Below are 19,124 nucleotides of genomic sequence, written 5' to 3'. Positions count from 1 at the left end.
CCTGAAAATTTCTTGACCCACTCCGCAGTTTTTGCATCACTGCAGACGATAAGCAGCCACCCCGTTCTAGGTAAACACCCTTCGAACTCCGGCTGTATTTCGTACGCCTTTAACAGCTAGGCTGTACGATGGCTTGGTGAGCCCCACGTGAGCCACCTTATGTTTTTTGGCGGGAAACAAACCGGGGGATTGCTCCTCTGATCTGACCCGCTTATTTGCAGGTGGATGTTGCATAGCAATTTTAAGAGCCTCTGCCCTGCTATGGCCTGAAGACATTGCCGCCTTAAACCTTCTTCTCTCACTTCTTTTAAGGTGAGTAAATTTTGGAGATTCCAAAGTGAGGTTGCCAACTTTGGATCCAACGACAGTTAGACCGGATTTTTGTGATACCACGCTGCCGGTGTCGGAATCATCAGATTCAACGGTTTCGGAATTTGAGGACAAGACCTCAATAATTTCCTGCCGCCTTACCTGAGATCGCGACGAAGTAACTGCTGGTGCGTACACCGTTTCCGCAAGCGGAGAAGTAGACGGTGGCCCGTCCGGATCCATTTTGACGCACACAGTAGCGCTGTCGAAATGGGTGGAGGCTTCCAGCCCAATGGCCGGCACACACTCAGCTACAGATAATTCCGGAGAGGAATTATTTGAAGATGATGCCGTTAGAGTGACATCAAGCTCATTTGAAATGTTTAATTTGTCCATACAAAAATTGTTTAAATTCGGGATGGGAAGGTCACACACGACATAGCCCGTTTATCGTGAGAAGTCTAAATTAAAACTGGAGGTCGACAGGTATCCAGAGTTCGCATATTAAAGACCAACTATCCATGGCCATTCATCCCTCGGCATATGCTGTTCCACCTTGGATTTGAGCTTTGATTTAAGACGCTTTTACATGCGTCCGCCCGATTACAATTAGCCAGCACTCATAGTAGAGACATGACCATACTATGAGCCTGTTTCTAGCCGCCCCCGCGTAGAGGATGTAATCACACTACCGACAGTATACAGCAGTTACGGCACATACACAAAGTACGTGTTTATCCCCCTGTGTATCTGACGGCTGACGACCTTTTTTTTAATAATAACTTTTAATAAATTTGTAAATTTTAGTTGAAACATTTAGTGGGCAGATTACATTACAGAAAAATAGTCCATGATAGAAGGAAAACCAAACTAAATTTGATAAGCAGGCAGTACGACCGAGAGGCTAAAAAAATTTAATGTTTCTGATCGAGTTGATATCAAATCGAATTTTGGTTCTATATTTTTAAAATTTGAACGGCTAAAAGGGCTGCTTTATATAAGTATACTTCTGTCGAATTAAAAAATATAAAATCCTCCCAAAAGTTTGATGTAGAAGTCAGTCATTTATACTTCTATTGAAGAATACTATGGAAAACGACATTATTTAGTAAAACCAGGACATTTAAGTGAGTGATATTTTGTATGAATAGTAAGGCTATAAGGATATTTTAACCAAAAATGGTGATCAAAAACTTATTAACTAAATACATATATCTTATCATATACAATGACTCAGTTTTAGATATTTTTATTGTCCTGTTCACAAATCTTACTTTGAAGTGTAAAAATAGAAATCTATTAATTGTGTGGCAAATCCATTTCTTTTATATTAATTAAAATTATTTCATTTAAATATAAACAATAAATGCGTAAATATTTTTAAGTATTTACAATTTAGTATTATTTTAGTAATATATTCTAATTGAAGTATTATTATTATGTTCCAGATTACTATAAAGTGGGATTTGAATACATTTTGAATATTTCAATACAAGAATATCCCAACTTAAATATTGTGGTTCCAAAGCCTGACCATATAATCTATAGTAACCAGTTGATACATAAGGCATAGTATCTGTTTCAACATTGCATTTATTTACTTTTAATCGACGCTCAGTTAACTACCGTTGAAAGTTGCCTTCGAAAAACACTCCATTTATTGTACAATTCCTTACCGATTTCATAACAAATCGCTTTTAGACTCCATTAATAATATTATTTGCTTAAAATTATTGTTACTGGTAACACTTTGCAGTACTGAAGCATTTGTCATCCACTTTTCTGATGTATCCTCCTTTATCTCAATAAAACCATCTATTGTGTATTTTTCACGTGCGATAAGAGAAATATTAGTGATATCTCGATATTTAGTGCTAGATTTCTTTATGGTAACATATATAAATTCATAGGATCAATTATTCTGCAAGGCCAAAACTTTACCTTATTTTTATTCTTAAGTTATCCTTATTTACATAAGTACCTGTCCATAGGATTGCACCAATAATGTAGCAGAAAAAAATAGAAAAATTTGAAACTTAATTACTTGCATTTTGCATTTAAACTAAAAATTAATTAAATTGATTTAAATTAAATAGAAAACATATATTTAAATAATTATTTTATCTTGATTTATTTCCAAAACAACGTTCCTTGTTTGTAATTAAATGTAATTAAATGTAATCAAACCTAAATCAACTAATTAGTACAGATTAGAATTGTTTCATTTTATTGAAAATCGTTACTTTGTGGAGTCGGTTTTTTATAGAAACATGAAACAAATTTGTAACATATGTTTCAGTTTATTTTGCTGTAATTCACATTTATGAAAGCAAAATGAAAATATGAATATGAATTTATTTAGTAAAACATAGATACTCTTTTAGATTACTTTTGAAAATATTTTATCTAACTTAATTAGCACAAAACAAAACCTATTTTGTAGTCAAAAATTTAGCTAAAACCCAGAATAGCAGCTTTAATGATGCGACACAGTCGTAACTGTGGATCAGAGGTGGAAAAAAATGTCATCTATTTACTCAGCTGGATAAAGCACTCAACAGGATCTTTATGCACAATTGCACTTGACAGTGTCAAGTGTTTGTCTGATATCACGAGTAGAGACATTAAAAATATTGTCCATTTAACTAAAGCGATTGGGTGACTCCAGGTTTGTCTTTACGTAAAATTCATTAAAAAGGTAACGTTCAGAAATGGAATTATAACGGGCTCAGCTCTTAGGGCCTAAGTAAGCCGCGTAACTTGGCAGACGGAATTTCATCAATATTTTTTATCTACTTTCCAAAACACATAATATGGTATATAATATTAATAATAATATAATGCATATTATATTATTATATTAATAATAATATAATAATGCACAACATATATTTATAAAAAGACTATTATTATAAAGTTGTTACAAGTTCATGCACATTTATTGCTTTTTCTCACGCCAGAATCAAATAGATCGATTACAAAAAATCTTAATATAAATAGAAGAATAATGATTTCAAGTTTAGTACAAAATCAATACGCCATGGTGAGGATTATTGTCTTTCTATTGTGGAGTTTACTACTTTGTGAAACGTCCTTTGGAAAGGTAAATTTTATTATAATTTTTGAGGAACTTTAAATGCCAAAAAAAATTATATTTTATAGTTTAATAACACTTTTGAACCAATCGATGTTTCTTTTTATACATCCAATCCTAATGTGATTGACTCGAAATTAAGTGTATATCGCATATCTCGTGGTAAATATGGATTAAACGGTTTTATAGATATTAAACAAGACTTGTCAAATGATTATATGATCGAAATGAATGTGTTGAGAAGTATTTCAGGAAATGACAAATATATTTCAACTCCAATTAAAATGCCATCTATTTATCTGGAGAATTATATGAATACTGTGTACAAAAGAACTTTGATGACCACATTAAGCAAATGTGCACCGAATTCGCCACAGTTTCAAACTGAGTTTAAGGCTCCATTGACAAAACGACGATTCGAACTAAATAAATGCCTACCAGATACAACTAACTGGCCATATGTGCAAACTGGATTTTATAAAGTGAAAATACATTTTGTTAAGCCCTACAATATAAGTTGGGAGATTACTGCAAAAACTGTCACTACGGATCATTTTTAAAATACGGATACCTTAAGGAAGCACAATACACACAATGAGTTTTTATTTAAAAACTAAGAACATAGAAAATATATGAAATTTTAATTAATTTATTAAAATCAATCAAAATTTAATAATTATTTATTCTGTGAAATTTAATAAATTGTGATAAAATGTTCAGAATTTGAACGACTGAGGATAATAAAAATATATTCGATACCACCTTCAATATAAAACGTACATTACATGTACTTAAACCGATCATTTGATGGGTTTCCAAAATAATAAAACATTTAATAGGTTTTTGAGCCAATAATTCTAGTTTAATATGAAATAATACAAAAATATAAAACAAAAAATAATATAAAATATATACATATTTAATTTACATATTTAATTTTATATATTTGTATATATAAATATAAAATAATAATATTCTTTGCAACATTTTTGTGTGACAAGGTCAAGTTCTTCTAAATAATGGCAAGAGTTTCATAGTTTGGAAGAGATAATTTTGTGAGTATATTATGAGAACAAATCAGATGTTACTCTTTAAATAATGTTTAAAATATGTAAGGATAGTGAAATTGAGAATGACATCCTGCAGGATTATGTTATAAATTAATCAGTAACAATCGCCTTCATTTTCATACAGATATTTCACTAAAAAAATATGGATGACTGCATAAATATTGAGTGTAAATCTAGAGTAATCAAATGATTAATAACCAGATGACTAAATTGGCGAAATAAGAAACTCCGCCTCTAAACAGGTAATTAACTCTTACAGTGATTAAAATAAATTTCAGTTCAATGAGTTTCTAAATATTGCCGTAACGATGAAGTATGTTCTGTCGCGTATCTTGGTAGACGGAATTTCATCAATATTTTTTTATCTACTTTCCAAAACATATAATATAATAATATAATAATGCATATATTAATAATGCATATAATAACATATATTTATAAAAAGACTATTATTATAAAGTTGTTACAAGTTCATGCACATTTATTGCTTTTTCTCACGCCAAAATCAAATAGATCGATTACAAAAAATCTTAATATAAATAGAAGAATAATGATTTCAAGTTTAGTACAAAATCAATACGCCATGGTGAGGATTATTGTCTTTCTATTGTGGAGTTTACTACTTTGTGAAACGTCCTTTGGAAAGGTAAATTTTATTTCGAAAACACCAATAATTTTTTAAGGAACTTTAAATGCAAAAAAAAATTATATTTTATAGTTTAATAACACTTTTGAACCAATCGATGTTTCTTTTTATACATCCAATCCTAATGTGATTGACTCGAAATTAAGTGTATATCGCATATCTCGTGGTAAATATGGATTAAACGGTTTTATAGATATTAAACAGGACTTGTCAAATGATTATATGATAGAAATGAATGTGTTGAGAAGTATTTCAGGAAATGACAAATATATTGCAACTCCAATTAAAATGCCATCTATTTATCTGGAGAATTATATGAATACTGTGTACAAAAGAACTTTGATGACCACATTAAGCAAATGTGCACCGAATTCGCCACAGTTTCAAACTGAGTTTAAGGCTCCATTGACAAAACGACGATTCGAACTAAATAAATGCCTACCAGATACAACTAATTGGCCATATGTGCAAACTGGATTTTATAAAGTGAAAATACATTTTGTTAAGCCCTACAATATAAGTTGGGAGATTACTGCAAAAACTACCACTACGGATCATTTTTAAAATACGGATACCTTAAGGTATCCGTATACACAATACACACAATGAGTTTTTATTTAAAAACTAAGAACATAGAAAATATATGAAATTTTAATTAATTTATTAAAGTCAATCAAAATTTAATAATTATTTATTCTGTGAAATTTAATAAATTGTGATAAAATGTTCAGAATTTGAACGACTGAGGGTAATAAAAATATATTCGATACCACTTTCAATATAAAACATGCATTACATGTACTTAAACCGACCATTTGATGGGTTTCCAAAATAATAAAACATTTAATAGGTTTTTGAGCCAATAATTCTAATAATTCTAGTTTTTTGAGACTGCAAGTAACAGGAATCGAACTGCCAAATTTGAAGCTCAGAGTCAGCGCTTCTTTTAAAGCGAAACTTTTTTATTAACAAATTCACTTATATCATATATTTATATAATTTTCTTTATACATCCGTCTCTATCAATCTATCTTCCGATTTTTAAGTCTTACCAGTTCTATTATCGCCCACTTCAGCAATAATTTGCAGTACTACAGCTAGACACCTCACATTAGGAGAAATTTACTCCGTATCCCTTTTATAAACTCTCATTGTGATGAATGAGACTAGTTCTTGCCAAAGAAGCCAAAGATGCTATGTCAATCAAAAACTGACCGATCTATAATTACCTTTGGCTTCCTCTAGATTCGTGATCTTTCACGTTGCAGTTCTAAGGTCATAGTGTTCCAACCGAATAAGCTTCAGAATCTGTTGAAAATCAGACGGTTCGGCAAGAAACCAAGAATACGCTCTTGGTTGGCTAGGGATCTGTTTCTTTACAACAACCTTGATTTTGTCGATTGACCATACCTCATCAATTCTGGAGATGGCATTGCGATAAAGATTTACAAAACGCCGAAATGCGCAGACAATCAACTTCGCATGACTTTGAAATTGTTCGCTATCAAGATGGGTGATAATTTTATCAAGGAAGTCCTTTGGTACGTCGCTGTACACATCATTGAGCTTAAGCTCAATCATTGCTTTTTTAGCATTGGGTTTTGAAGTTGACTCATCTAATGCGCGCTGCCGCTTTGATACAGGTTTCTGTTTATTATCCTAAGAGACATTGAAGACCTGCTTAGCCCAGACAATTCTGAACTTAAGGGACTCGGACGTAGCCGAAATATTTTTATATCTTTCGACGAGTTTAGGAACGCTGAGTTCCTTAGAACTTCTCGTCGAAGAAGGCGTGACCGTGTGAACGAGTGAAAATAGCAGAAGTGTTATTTGTGGCCACTATTTTATTACCGCCCAAAAACACGGTGGGTGCCATATTAAGAACACACAGTGTCTAATGCTTCCCGAGCTTCCTGTTTTATTAGTATTTTTATTTGATTGGTTTATATTTCAAACCCCCGAATTGCGGATAAGGAAAAGTCGATCAGGGCAGAGATTCATTTTACCCAAAATGAAAATGAAGCAAAATGAATTTTACGACGACCTCCGTTTACAGACACACTGACCTAGTGTCAGTCAACTCATCGGCACAGATCAAACAAGAATGTAATCAATATGAAAAACAAGAAGGGTGTAATGTGGGATCACGCACCATGGTCTTGATATGACTTAGGTATATGAATATGCATGACCCCTTTCATTAAGAACACGAATCCATAACCAAGTTTATATAAAAGAAACAAATTATATATATCAATGAAGACAAAAAATTATTAAATAAATTTAAAAACGTTATTTATTTTTTACAAAATCAATTAACAAAGAAAACTGCTATAGGCCCGTTTTTGAATAACGTAAACTATTAAAAATATATACTCAATATAGAATTAGCGTTGCAATTATTTAGAAGGGTATACTAAATCCAAACTTATTAGATTAGGATCCAGATCATAAATTCCAACCAAACCGATGAACCAAAAACATCAGTTATTATATTCTTCCTTGTACCTTGTACCTTGTACAAATAATTGTAACACCTAGAATAAGAATTCATCCAAATCCAAATAAAAATAAGAATAAGTACTTTTTCAAAAAACTTTCTATAAAATTATTGTCAAAATTATAGGAAACATAAGAGATGAATGTATCACAAATCTGTTAATTAATTTAAAAACCAATTGTGAATATATGCCTTTTGAGGAATCAAGCACTGAATACTTTCCGTAAGTCTGAAATAAGGATTAATTTAAGCGACTTGTGTTTAAATTGTTATTTATAAAACAAATATTTAACAATCGAGTGCATATTTCATGTAAAGAAATAATAACAAATAAACTAATTAAATTATTTAATGAGAATTTGAGGTAATAAAATTTCTCCTAACATTAGTTTTTATAGACGTTATCGGACGTTGTTACAACCTCATGTACATTCATTGTTATTTCACATGCCAGAATCAAATAGATCGATTAATTCACAAAACATTGAAATTAATATTCACACTTTATTATATTATTATATGAAAAATTTTAATATAAATTGCAGAACAAAGATTTTAAACTTAGTACGAAATAAATAAGCCATGAAGAGGACTATTGTTTTCGTATTGTGGAGTTTACTCTTTTGTGAAACATCCCTTGGAAAGGTACATTTTATTGTGACTTCACCAATAATTTTGTGGAAACTTTAAATACAGGTATAATTTATATTTTCTAGGTTCAATGGACTTATGAACCGCTAAGTGTTTTTTCTCATACATCCAATCCCAATGTGTTTGACTCGAAATTAAGTATATATCGCATATCTCGTGGTAAATATGGATTAAACGGTTTTATAGATATTAAAGAGGACATGTCAAATAATTATATAATAGAAGTGAATGTGTTGAAAAGTGTTTCAGGAAATGATAGATATATCCCAACTGCAATTAAAATGCCACCCAATAATCTGGAGTACTATATGAATAATGTTTATAAAGTGTATTTGATGGAAGGGCTTAGTAAATGTGCGCCGAATTCGCCACAGTTTAAAACAGAGTTTAAGGCTCCATTGACAAAACGACGATTCGAACTAAATAAATGCGGCGCAAACACAACTAATTGGCCATATTTGAACTCTGGATTTTATAAATTGCAAATACTTTTTTTAAGACCCAACAATATTACTATTGAGGTTGTTGCAAAAGTTACCACTACGGGAAATCTTTAAAGCACGGATACCCCAAGGAAGCACAATATACACAATGAGTTAAAAACACAGAGAATATCTGGAATTTTATAAATATTTTATTAAATCAAATTAAATAATTATTTATTTTAAGAAATTTTTTAAATTGTAATTAAATTCTCAGAATTTAAACGGGTGAAGGTAATAAAAATATATTTAATATCACATTCAATATCTAATACTCATTACATATACTTAACCCTACAAAATAGTGAAACATTCAAAAAGTCGTTTTCGAATTAACAATTATATTCTTTGTTATAGACGTGATAAGGTCTAGTTCCTTCTCATAATGACAAGAGTTTCCTACTTTAGACGCGACAATTTTGTGAGTACATAATTCGAAGAACTCATATCTTACTCTTTAAATGGTGGTTTAAATATGCATGGTATATATTAATTAGTAACAATTTAATTAGGTTCATACATTCTTTCACTTTCACATTCACCTTAAAAAGAATATGGATGAGCATAAAAATATTGAGTGTACACTGTACACATAGAGCCTCATTAGAATGCATTCCCTGAAGATACTGAGTTAATCTGACACGAATATAAACACGATTTATTGTACTTTTGAAGTATTCAATCAACAAAATTACGAGTATCACACAAATTAGTTCATTGTCTCTCGTTCTTCGTATGTTTCACTCAAATTTCTAGTAGCAAATGCTCTGAGAATAATTATGGAATATTAGTTCACAGTTTAGACTTCTTCATTAAGAAACCTTGAGCATGTAGCGTAGAGTGGAAATTCGAATGACAGTTGTACGATCTCGTCGGCAATGAGCAGATCTAAATCACTGTGTCGATGGTAATTTATAGAAACAAGTTATATACTAGTACTGGTTCCTTTTGAATGATATTTATACAAACCCTAGTCCTTAGTGATGCCAGTAAAACAAAGAGGGCCGTATCTAAGCTACTAAATTTTTTTAAAAACTAAATTTCATAGTCGATTGCCCCAAACAATTAAACATATATAATAAACTGTCACTAAAAACATAAAACACTTTTTGATTTATTATTCATAAAAAAATAATAGTCACTATAAATATTTTAAACTAAATTCAAACTAGTAACCAATTTTATAATCTAATTTTTGATATTTCAAGAAAAATAAGTTTAAAATAATATTCATAAAATTATATATACGTCAAACAGCAGTTCTAAATTCTAAAAGATCTTCAACAATATGTGGCCCAAAATACTATTGCCAATTATTTTGGTTCTGTTGTTATACAGATTGTCACATTTACCTGTTGTATGTGACAAAACTTGCTATCTGAGCACTGAAAACATAATTCTCACCGATATGATTAAGGGGGCCATAATTAATTTAGTTATGACGATACCATTTATATGTACAGTACTTATTGCAGGAAGGAGAAATTTTAAGAACTATCACCAATCCAACACTGAGGACGTGCAGGTAAAAATAGACATGTTAAATTTCTTACAAATTTATTAATCCACTTAATATAGCAATCAACTATAAATTTTGGGACACAACAAATCATTTCCTTAGTATGACTACAATATGACAGTACAACCAACTTTTGAAGAATTTATGGATCAGATAGTTGCATATATAAAAAAATCCAAGGTAACACCAATAGCGTGAAAATAGAATAAGTTCTTGATTTTTTAATTAAACTTATTTTAACTTCAAAATCAGAAATTATATATAATCCTTTTTATTAGAAGTTTTTTATTTTCCTTTTTTTGCGATTTGTAGCGAACCTTAATAAAGCAATCCAATTCACATTCAGGCACCAAAGCTGTTGAATCCATAATAAAAACGAAAATTTGGAAACGATTAGAGTATTTTATTAAATATAAAAAATAACTAACTAATATTTATAATGTAAAATTTTAGATTTTACACTATTTGGTTTTGGACTCAGAAAATCGGAAATACTAAACAATATGACCGTTTTTCATTTATACAGATGACCGTTTATCTTATACAGATCTTATTTCAATAAAATTAAAATTATAAATAAATTAAACGTGATTGATTTTTACAGCCATTCCTGTAAGATGTACATTGGAACGGAGCAGACCTGTATGTTTTTAATATTTTTTATTATATTTTCATAAGCAAATATAAATATATGTTTGTATACATGCACTACCTAAACATAACAAAGCAAACTCTACCTTCGGTATACTGAGAAATATATGGATATCGTGCCAAATATTTTATAAAACAAAACTCCCCATCTTCGAATCAATCTTAAAATCTGTTCGCTTCTATGGCTATGAAACATGGAGAACTTCCAACCAAAAATATAGACCTTCATAAACAAGTGCTTTCGCAGAATATTTGGCATAAGATGGCCTGAAAGAATAAGAAATGAAAACTTGTGTAGCCAGCAAGAAACACAGCAAGAAACCATTCCAGTTCAGATTGGTTGACGCAAATAGCGATGGATTGACCACTCACTTCGAAGGTCTGCGAACCATATTGCAAGAACAGCACTCAGGCTCTAGAAAACCTGGCGCACCAACCCAAACATTGATCAGAACTATAGACAGAGAACTTAATAATGCAAATTATAACTATCAGATAATTTTATTAGCATGCTCTCTTAACACTTATTGAATAACCGACCTGAAACCAACTAAAACGCCATATACTCATAAAAATCGCATTCATACTTGTGAATTGGAGATTTTACGTATGCAGTATCTTAATTATTTGAGATTCGTTTGAACCTTTCGCTCAGCGAACGCGAATGTGACTGAACTTCGTATGCAATATTTGGCAAACCATTTGGTCTTCTATATCAATTTATGGAGGTTTAATAAGTCTACCTTCATTATCTCTACTTGGATAATAAATAAATAATTTCTTAAATTCTGGACAAACACATAGAAAGTGGTCTTCATCATCATAACTCATGCACAGCCTCCTTGTACAGTAAGCGTACAAGAAATATACACTTGACGAAATCTAAAATATGCTATAATACTTTTCCACTCAACTGTGTGCACTAGAAAATATAGGGCAAAAACCACATCAACCTTACATCCGTGTGTGTGTAGCCTTGTACATAATACTCTCTGCCATATTAGTATTTTACATTAATTCTTTTTAAATGCTGGTTTTATTTGGACCATATAACCCCCCTTTCCCCCCTGTCTTATAGACTCATAACATTCCATAACCTATCCCATAACCTACCTAATGCTATACAATTATTTTTTTTAATAGTGGTTTATTTTTAGATCCCACCAATCTTCAACCCCCATTTATATTCTATAGTCACTTTATTATATACCACCTCAAAGAAAAAGATTCAGGAATTCATATATTAAAAACATAAGTTTATTCCGGATTATCGATTGTCCTCTTCAAAATATTCTAAATTGACTAAAACGTTTTTATGCCAGCTCTATATCCAATTTCCAAACCAATTCTTAGAATTGGATTTTTGTTTAACCAAGAAACCATGGTTTCTTAAATAATTCAAACCGGAAGATATCGCTGAGAGCCAAATCAAGTAAGTTGACTGTTCGGTAATATTCATACCAATCTTCTGGTGTTCTATCTTTTTCCAATTGTAAAATAGTAAAAAATCGGAAAAACATACCGGTTCCGACATAATCTTGCCGAAATAGCATTCATAATTTTCAACCTTACTGACCTAGTTGCTCATTACAGACGTGAGTCTTTTTTATGCGCGTCGAGTATCCTACGCCAGCCAGCTGGATCAGTTGCTTGCTGTCGCCAGTTGGTAGTACGGAACGCTTCTAAATCGTTGATGCGAATCTTCCACACGAAGATGCGAATATCAAGCTATGACACTTAAATTTACAGGGCAAAGTTGATTGAAGATCCCATTGTGTTGTGGTTATATATGTATATATGAGTAATAAAATAAATAATAAAGTAAAGTAATTCCATGAATTTTTTAAATAATATTTCAACCATTCAATATTTCGGACATTCCGCAAAATTTTAGATCTAACACTTTTTTTAAGGGATACGTGGACCTCTATTTAGATATACTTGATTTCAATTGCTTAAGAAATTTTACTATCATTTAGGTTAAAAAAAAGTATGATGCAATAATAAAATACAAAATACGCCTTTAGAAAATTAGATGTAGAAGCTATAATATAAATAAATTATATATATTAAGTTGTCTTCTGCCATCTCACACATATAATCATTTTGGATGAAATATCTTACATCGATATTTTTTGACATTTTTTTTTGAACTTTTCTTCGCTAAGTTATAATACATCTTATAAATTTATACCATCACGATAATAGATCTGTTTTATAAATTAAAATCATTCCCTAATCAATCTGCTCAGCTTAATCAATGAAGCAAAACCATATAATCTCTTTGAAAAACGATGTAATAATAAAAAATAATTCTTTCTTTACACTGTTTTAGTCAAAGATGAATAAAAAAAAAATTTTTTTAAATAATACTTTCAATATACTAACTCACAGATGCTACAACATTCTTCTTCTCAGTGTTTATTCCTTATCTATTATTCCTATGAGGTATTTCATTATCTATTTGCGTTTCCTCTTCTTAAAAATCTTATCAGTTAAATTTTTTTCACCATATTTTGCTTCCATTTTTCCATAGCTGATTTCAGAGAATTCCAATTCATTTCACTCCCCGACCCATCTTCCCAAAGACCAACAACTCACATGAGCAATTCACTTACGTGAGAGCTATTAGCTAAGCAAACATTCCGTGAGATCTGACACCAACTTTAAGAAACGCAGATACTTTTTGTTGTTGGATCGCTTAATTTTTCAGCTGTGTTCGCTGCAGTTTTATATTTCATTAGGAAATCAGCTGAAGCGGTGCCAACGTCAAGCTGAACAAGTTACAAATAACACAACTCAATAAAAACAACACAAGCCAAAACAAAAACAAAAACGAAAACAAAAATAAAAACAAAAACTAATTAAAAAATTGTGTAAACCACTCCATTCAATCGAAGCTCCAAACAAAACCTAACATTTTTAGTTTTAGTCTTGAATCGGAAGCGAAGCAGAGGAGTTTGTTTCACGTGCGGATATTTTTAAAGTATTTAAGTGCAATGAGCTAAAGTTCAAAAGTGGCAATATTTTTAACCTAATTAAAAAATAACCTATGTGGACTTATGTAAGTGTATGTGTAAAAGAAAAAGTGTAGAAAATAAAAATGGAAGAAAAGCACGATATGCTGTATCCCCCCATTGAGTCAGGGGCTAATTCAATGCCCCACGAGCAACGCATAACAGCCTCTGCTTCAATTGGACTGCCTATAGAAGCGCCACCATCTTATGATATGGCAATAAGTAGTCCAAATTGGACAACTCCAACAGCTCCACAAGTGTCTAGCATTGGTTTTCAACCACATCAGACTTATGTGCCGAACAGCGAGGCTCCAACGTCTGCATTTGTGGAGCAACCGATCTCGCAACAACTACCACAAATTTTGTTACCAGAACCGCAGCCGCCACAACAGCAACAATTTTCAACAGGTGAGTGCACACACCTTGCAGCAGTGCAATAAACATACACATTTATTAATATTGCAAAAACTAATTTTCGACTAATACCCTACAATCGGCACATAACAAAATCATAGAAAAACATTTTGAAGTTGATTAATAATACTAGTTGTGTAAATTAATTTAAGAGCTATAACTCTTAAATCACAACATCATTTTTAATGTTTTATATATCATTACTAAGTCGACTTACTTTTTGTTGGTATACTCTTTATACAAATAATTACGTTACAAATTTCAATATTCAATAAAGAATATATATTATTTCGGAATATGTACACAAATCGATTGTGTTCATACAACCCAATTCCGAAGCACGCACAACGAAATAGTTTCTACATTCCATTCACCTGTACCTGTCAATAGTATGGGTATAAACTATCATCTACACTCTCCGTTGCATAAAGTAATGCATAAGTTGCATAGCTCTAGAGTAACGCTTTTTAAAACTATGAAGCGGTTGCCTACACAACAACCAGTCTTCAAACTAACCTAACTCAAATAATGCATAAATTGTATTACTGCAAAGCTCTGAAGTAACGCCTCAGTTTGGATATGGTTGCCCCCATATCAACCAGTTCTCAACTCAACTCAAATAATGTTTTAATTACATTACTCCATGGTTCTGGAGTAACATATCAGTTAGGAAGTAGCTGCCTATATTTGAATCAGTCCTCAACTCAACTCAAATTACATTACACCATGGTTACAGGTTTCAGTCTGTAAATTGCTGTCTTCATATTAACTAGCCCTCAACTCAACTTAAATGTATATATCAAGTAGTGAAAATAATAGTAAATTACAATCTAAAACGGCTGCAATGAAACTTTATCAAATTTTTTATTATTATAGGTCAGTCCCAAAATGATTAAAAGTCACATGGAACTGATAGTCCGTTAATGAAATGCAAAAAATTTTGCTTAAACTTTCTCACTTATATTAAATTAATTTTATTTGAAAAAAAGCTCAAAAATTTTAATGTGTCACATAATCACAGTTAGTATTACCTATACTTGAAAATAGATATCTGCCATAGAAGAAATATTGTGATGCTACAGAATCGGATAAATGTTATGTTACTAAGGTGTTTAATAAACTAGTGGAACTGTTTACAAAAAGGAGATGCTAAGTTGTAAAAATAAATTTATTTCTCATAATAAACTCCATCAACTTAAATAATTATTTCAACGATCATTCAGTTAGGTCTTCGGTAGGTAAGAAAAAATTTTCTTGAGATGTGAGAAGAGCCTAAATTTGGGGAATATTAAATATGGAGCTCTGAAAACTTATTTAACAAATTATTATAACATATACCTGTATAAATCTGCATATTAGTCTTTAAAGATAAGTTAATGTAAATTATTAATAAATAAATATTTTAAACTAAAATATGTAATGACAACTATGTCATAACTTATTTGACCGCTTATAGAGTGAATGTTAAGCATTAAAAATGTTATGCAAGACTTATTTCATTTTTATTAAAACCTCTCAAATATTTGTAATTATTTTAATTTCGCGTTATGTTTTACACTTAAGTTATAGTTTATTTGATAGTTTTTCTTATTTGAAATAACCTTAAGTAATTTTGTACATATTTTTTGGAAATTATTAAAATTAAAGTGGATTTTTATTGCGAATACTCGCTCATATTTTTTTTTGCGAAGTCAACTGCATATCAACCTACAATGGCAATGGAATATACTTTAAATGTTTAATTTAAATATATACTTGTATTACATATATATGAATTTATACAATGTATATAATACTATATAATTAAAGTTATTATTTAGTAGTCAGAACATACTACTACTACCGAAACAGAAAGTAAAGTCTTCAATCAAAAATAAAGTCAAATAACAGAACTTTAAGACTTTTTTTGGATACAATGGCCCATAAATGGATGCCTTGACGCGGACTGTTTAGGACTCTAACTACTGATTTCAACACAATACCCCAACAATGAACGCAGTATTAGAAATGAGTTGTACTTAACCCAGGCGTAGATTCTCTTCAACTCATATAATATATTGCTAAAGAATTCGAATGGAATACTATCCTTCTGAACAAACGATATTATGACTAACAAAAATATCACCGCAGCTGATGCAATTTCACTACTGATGATAGTTATAACAGCAACCCATAACAATATATCACTTTATTTACACTCTATCAATTTTCACATTTCCTTGTGATCTTTAAAATGCTACAGTTCGATATCCTTAAATTTTTTAACAATTATTTATCCCTAATTAATTACCTCTAATTAACTCTGCTCAAATTAACCAGTGAAAACTATGTAATCTCTTTAACAAGAACAGTTAATAATAATAATAAAATCCTTCCCTTCTGAAAATAACATGAATCCATAGCTCTTAAGTACAATGATCATATACATGGTTAGCACTAGTATTCTGTTGTCGAAGAAGACATCATTCAATCAATAAAAACGACTATCTAGTGGGTTCTATATTTAGCAGCCATGTTCATTGCATTCAATTTCAAATTCTGGAACACAAAAAGGCTCTGTAGTACTCTTATTAAATACTATTGTATATAATTTTTTTTGTTTTATATAAAATAATGATTTTTAACATTAAATAATTTTTATATATATATTTTATAATATATTTTATAAAGTTTTCTATAAAAATTGTGTGAACTCATTTTCGCAACAATTAATTATGTCCTACTCTTTGCTGGTTTATACAGAAACTTAATTTATTATCATTTATGCATGGACATACCAAAATGGGTCCACAAAGATTTAACAACTGACCCTAAATCCCTAAATATGATACATCGATGAGGAAAGGATAGATAGATTCTATTAACAAGCAATCGTATACGGTAATTGAAAACGATTCCTAAAGTTTTTTTTTTAGGTAATGATAATAACAGATAAGATATTGAGCGGAACTTCACTGATCATTTCATTCAATTAAACTATTTTAAATTTAAATCTTAGAATGTCGAGCAGTGAGGGTCCTTCCAGCCTACGTTGCTACACGCTTGGTTAGCTTTTTAGTCTCTGTTTTTTTTCTAATTTTCATAAAAGTTTTCAGTTTAGTTAACATTTTTTTATTTTCGATGTTATCATAGTATATTTAAATGCAAAAAAAACTGGCACTTTGACTATTGTTTTTCACTGAAAACGTTGACTATTTTATTTATATGTTAGTATGTATATATGCAGGTATGAATATATAAAATATCAAATACGCTAAGAAGTGAACTTGTTATTTTTAACTCATTTTATCTATTAAGAATTAACCCAAAATATTATTTATGTTCAAAGTATTCTAGAAACAGTACTTGGAGTAATTATAAAATAAGATAGCATAAGCACTATTTGTAGTGCCATTTTTCACACTCAATAATTAATTATTTTTAATTTGGTTTAGTGTTTGACTTAAATATGATTTATTTATTTATTTAAATATAAAGCTATTTCTTATTATTGTTGAATATTTCTTGTCGATTTGCAGAGCCACCAAAACTTGGTCCTAATCCTTGTGCTGCCAGATGTCCCAATTGTGGTACATATAAGACAACTCGTATGTGCTATACACCAAATTCGCGTACACACTTATGCGCCCTACTGTTGTGTTTAGTTGGGTAAGTCCTGTTACCTGGTACTTAAACATTTGTTATTTTTTAGAATAAATTATTTTCTTTATAATTTTCAGTTGGTGTTGCTGTGCTTGCTGTGTGCCCTACTGCATGAACAGCTGCCGTACCGGTAACCACTACTGCACCAAATGCAATACATTTTTGGGTTCCTTTAATCCACATCAAGGTCTTTTCAATTAATTTTGATTTAACAAGCCAAAGTCAAATGTAGAGAATAAAATCTTATGTAATAAAAAAATTAAATAAAATATATTTAACATTGAACTATACAAGATATTAGAGCTGACTGGTGGACGTTGAGGCAATTGTGTAAATTAAGTCTCTAAAAAATATTATAAATATTATTTAATTATTTGTTAAAATGTACTGAACTTATAACAACAAAATATCTTTATCTAAGAGAGCAAATTTATTTTATTTAAAAATAAAATTTAAAAAAAGTGAAAAATTGTTTATTAATAATATTTTTTTATCTTTGAATGGCGCTGTTTGCTTGATGCTCCCATATATCTTTTTTGGACAAACATGTTAAGATATAAGAAACGAGTTGCACTAACCCAGTGGCAAGCGATAAACATTTTTATACTCGTATTTAAGCTGTTTTCCAACGACAATAGATTTTTTCGTAATTTTCCATTTTGTATTTCCATTTTTTAATTTTTATTTAAATTGTTAACATTTGGCATGAATAGACTTTGTACCTTTTATTTTGTTAAAATCATCACACGGAACAAGAATTTGTTTAACCTAGGCTGAGCTCGAAGCCATGTTGCCACCTACGCCGAAACGATCTGTTCGCTTAATGCGGCGCTAAAAAATACATAAAACAAAAAAATAATCGTGACAGAAGAAGACAAGAAAACTAAAAAGTCTAAATTTAGAAGATCCATTTATGGTATTATTGAGTTTTAAAATTTTTACACCTTCTGTAGTACATTTTTTTTTGTTGATTGCTGATTATAATAAATTATAATTATTCAAATTACATACTACAATAAATATCAGCTGATAATGAATACATAAATGAATGGGTGTTAGTCCAAGAAAGTGAAATAAATATGTGCTCTTATGAAAATGATGTCAGTAGTGGGTAAAGAGAGGGACGGTT

At 30.4% G+C, this 19,124-nt stretch overlaps 1 protein-coding gene across 1 annotated transcript; it reads left to right on the top strand.

Moving 5' to 3' along the window:
* The first annotated feature begins 13,400 nt into the window (after nucleotides 1-13,400).
* Nucleotides 13,401-18,410, top strand: LOC119684827 (lipopolysaccharide-induced tumor necrosis factor-alpha factor homolog). The gene is made up of 3 exons (XM_038098957.1): nucleotides 13,401-14,347; nucleotides 17,872-18,001; nucleotides 18,073-18,410. The coding sequence occupies exons 1-3, from the start codon at nucleotides 14,026-14,028 to the stop codon at nucleotides 18,194-18,196; spliced, it is 576 nt and encodes a 191-aa protein (XP_037954885.1). The 5' UTR covers nucleotides 13,401-14,025; the 3' UTR covers nucleotides 18,197-18,410.
* The last annotated feature ends 714 nt before the right edge of the window (nucleotides 18,411-19,124 follow it).

Source organism: Teleopsis dalmanni, chromosome 2 (genome assembly GCF_002237135.1).
Source record: "Teleopsis dalmanni isolate 2A chromosome 2, ASM223713v2, whole genome shotgun sequence".
Lineage (NCBI taxonomy): Eukaryota > Metazoa > Arthropoda > Insecta > Diptera > Diopsidae > Teleopsis > Teleopsis dalmanni.
Note: the sequence above shows the minus strand (reverse complement) of the source record. Positions and strands in the feature narration are given on the sequence as shown.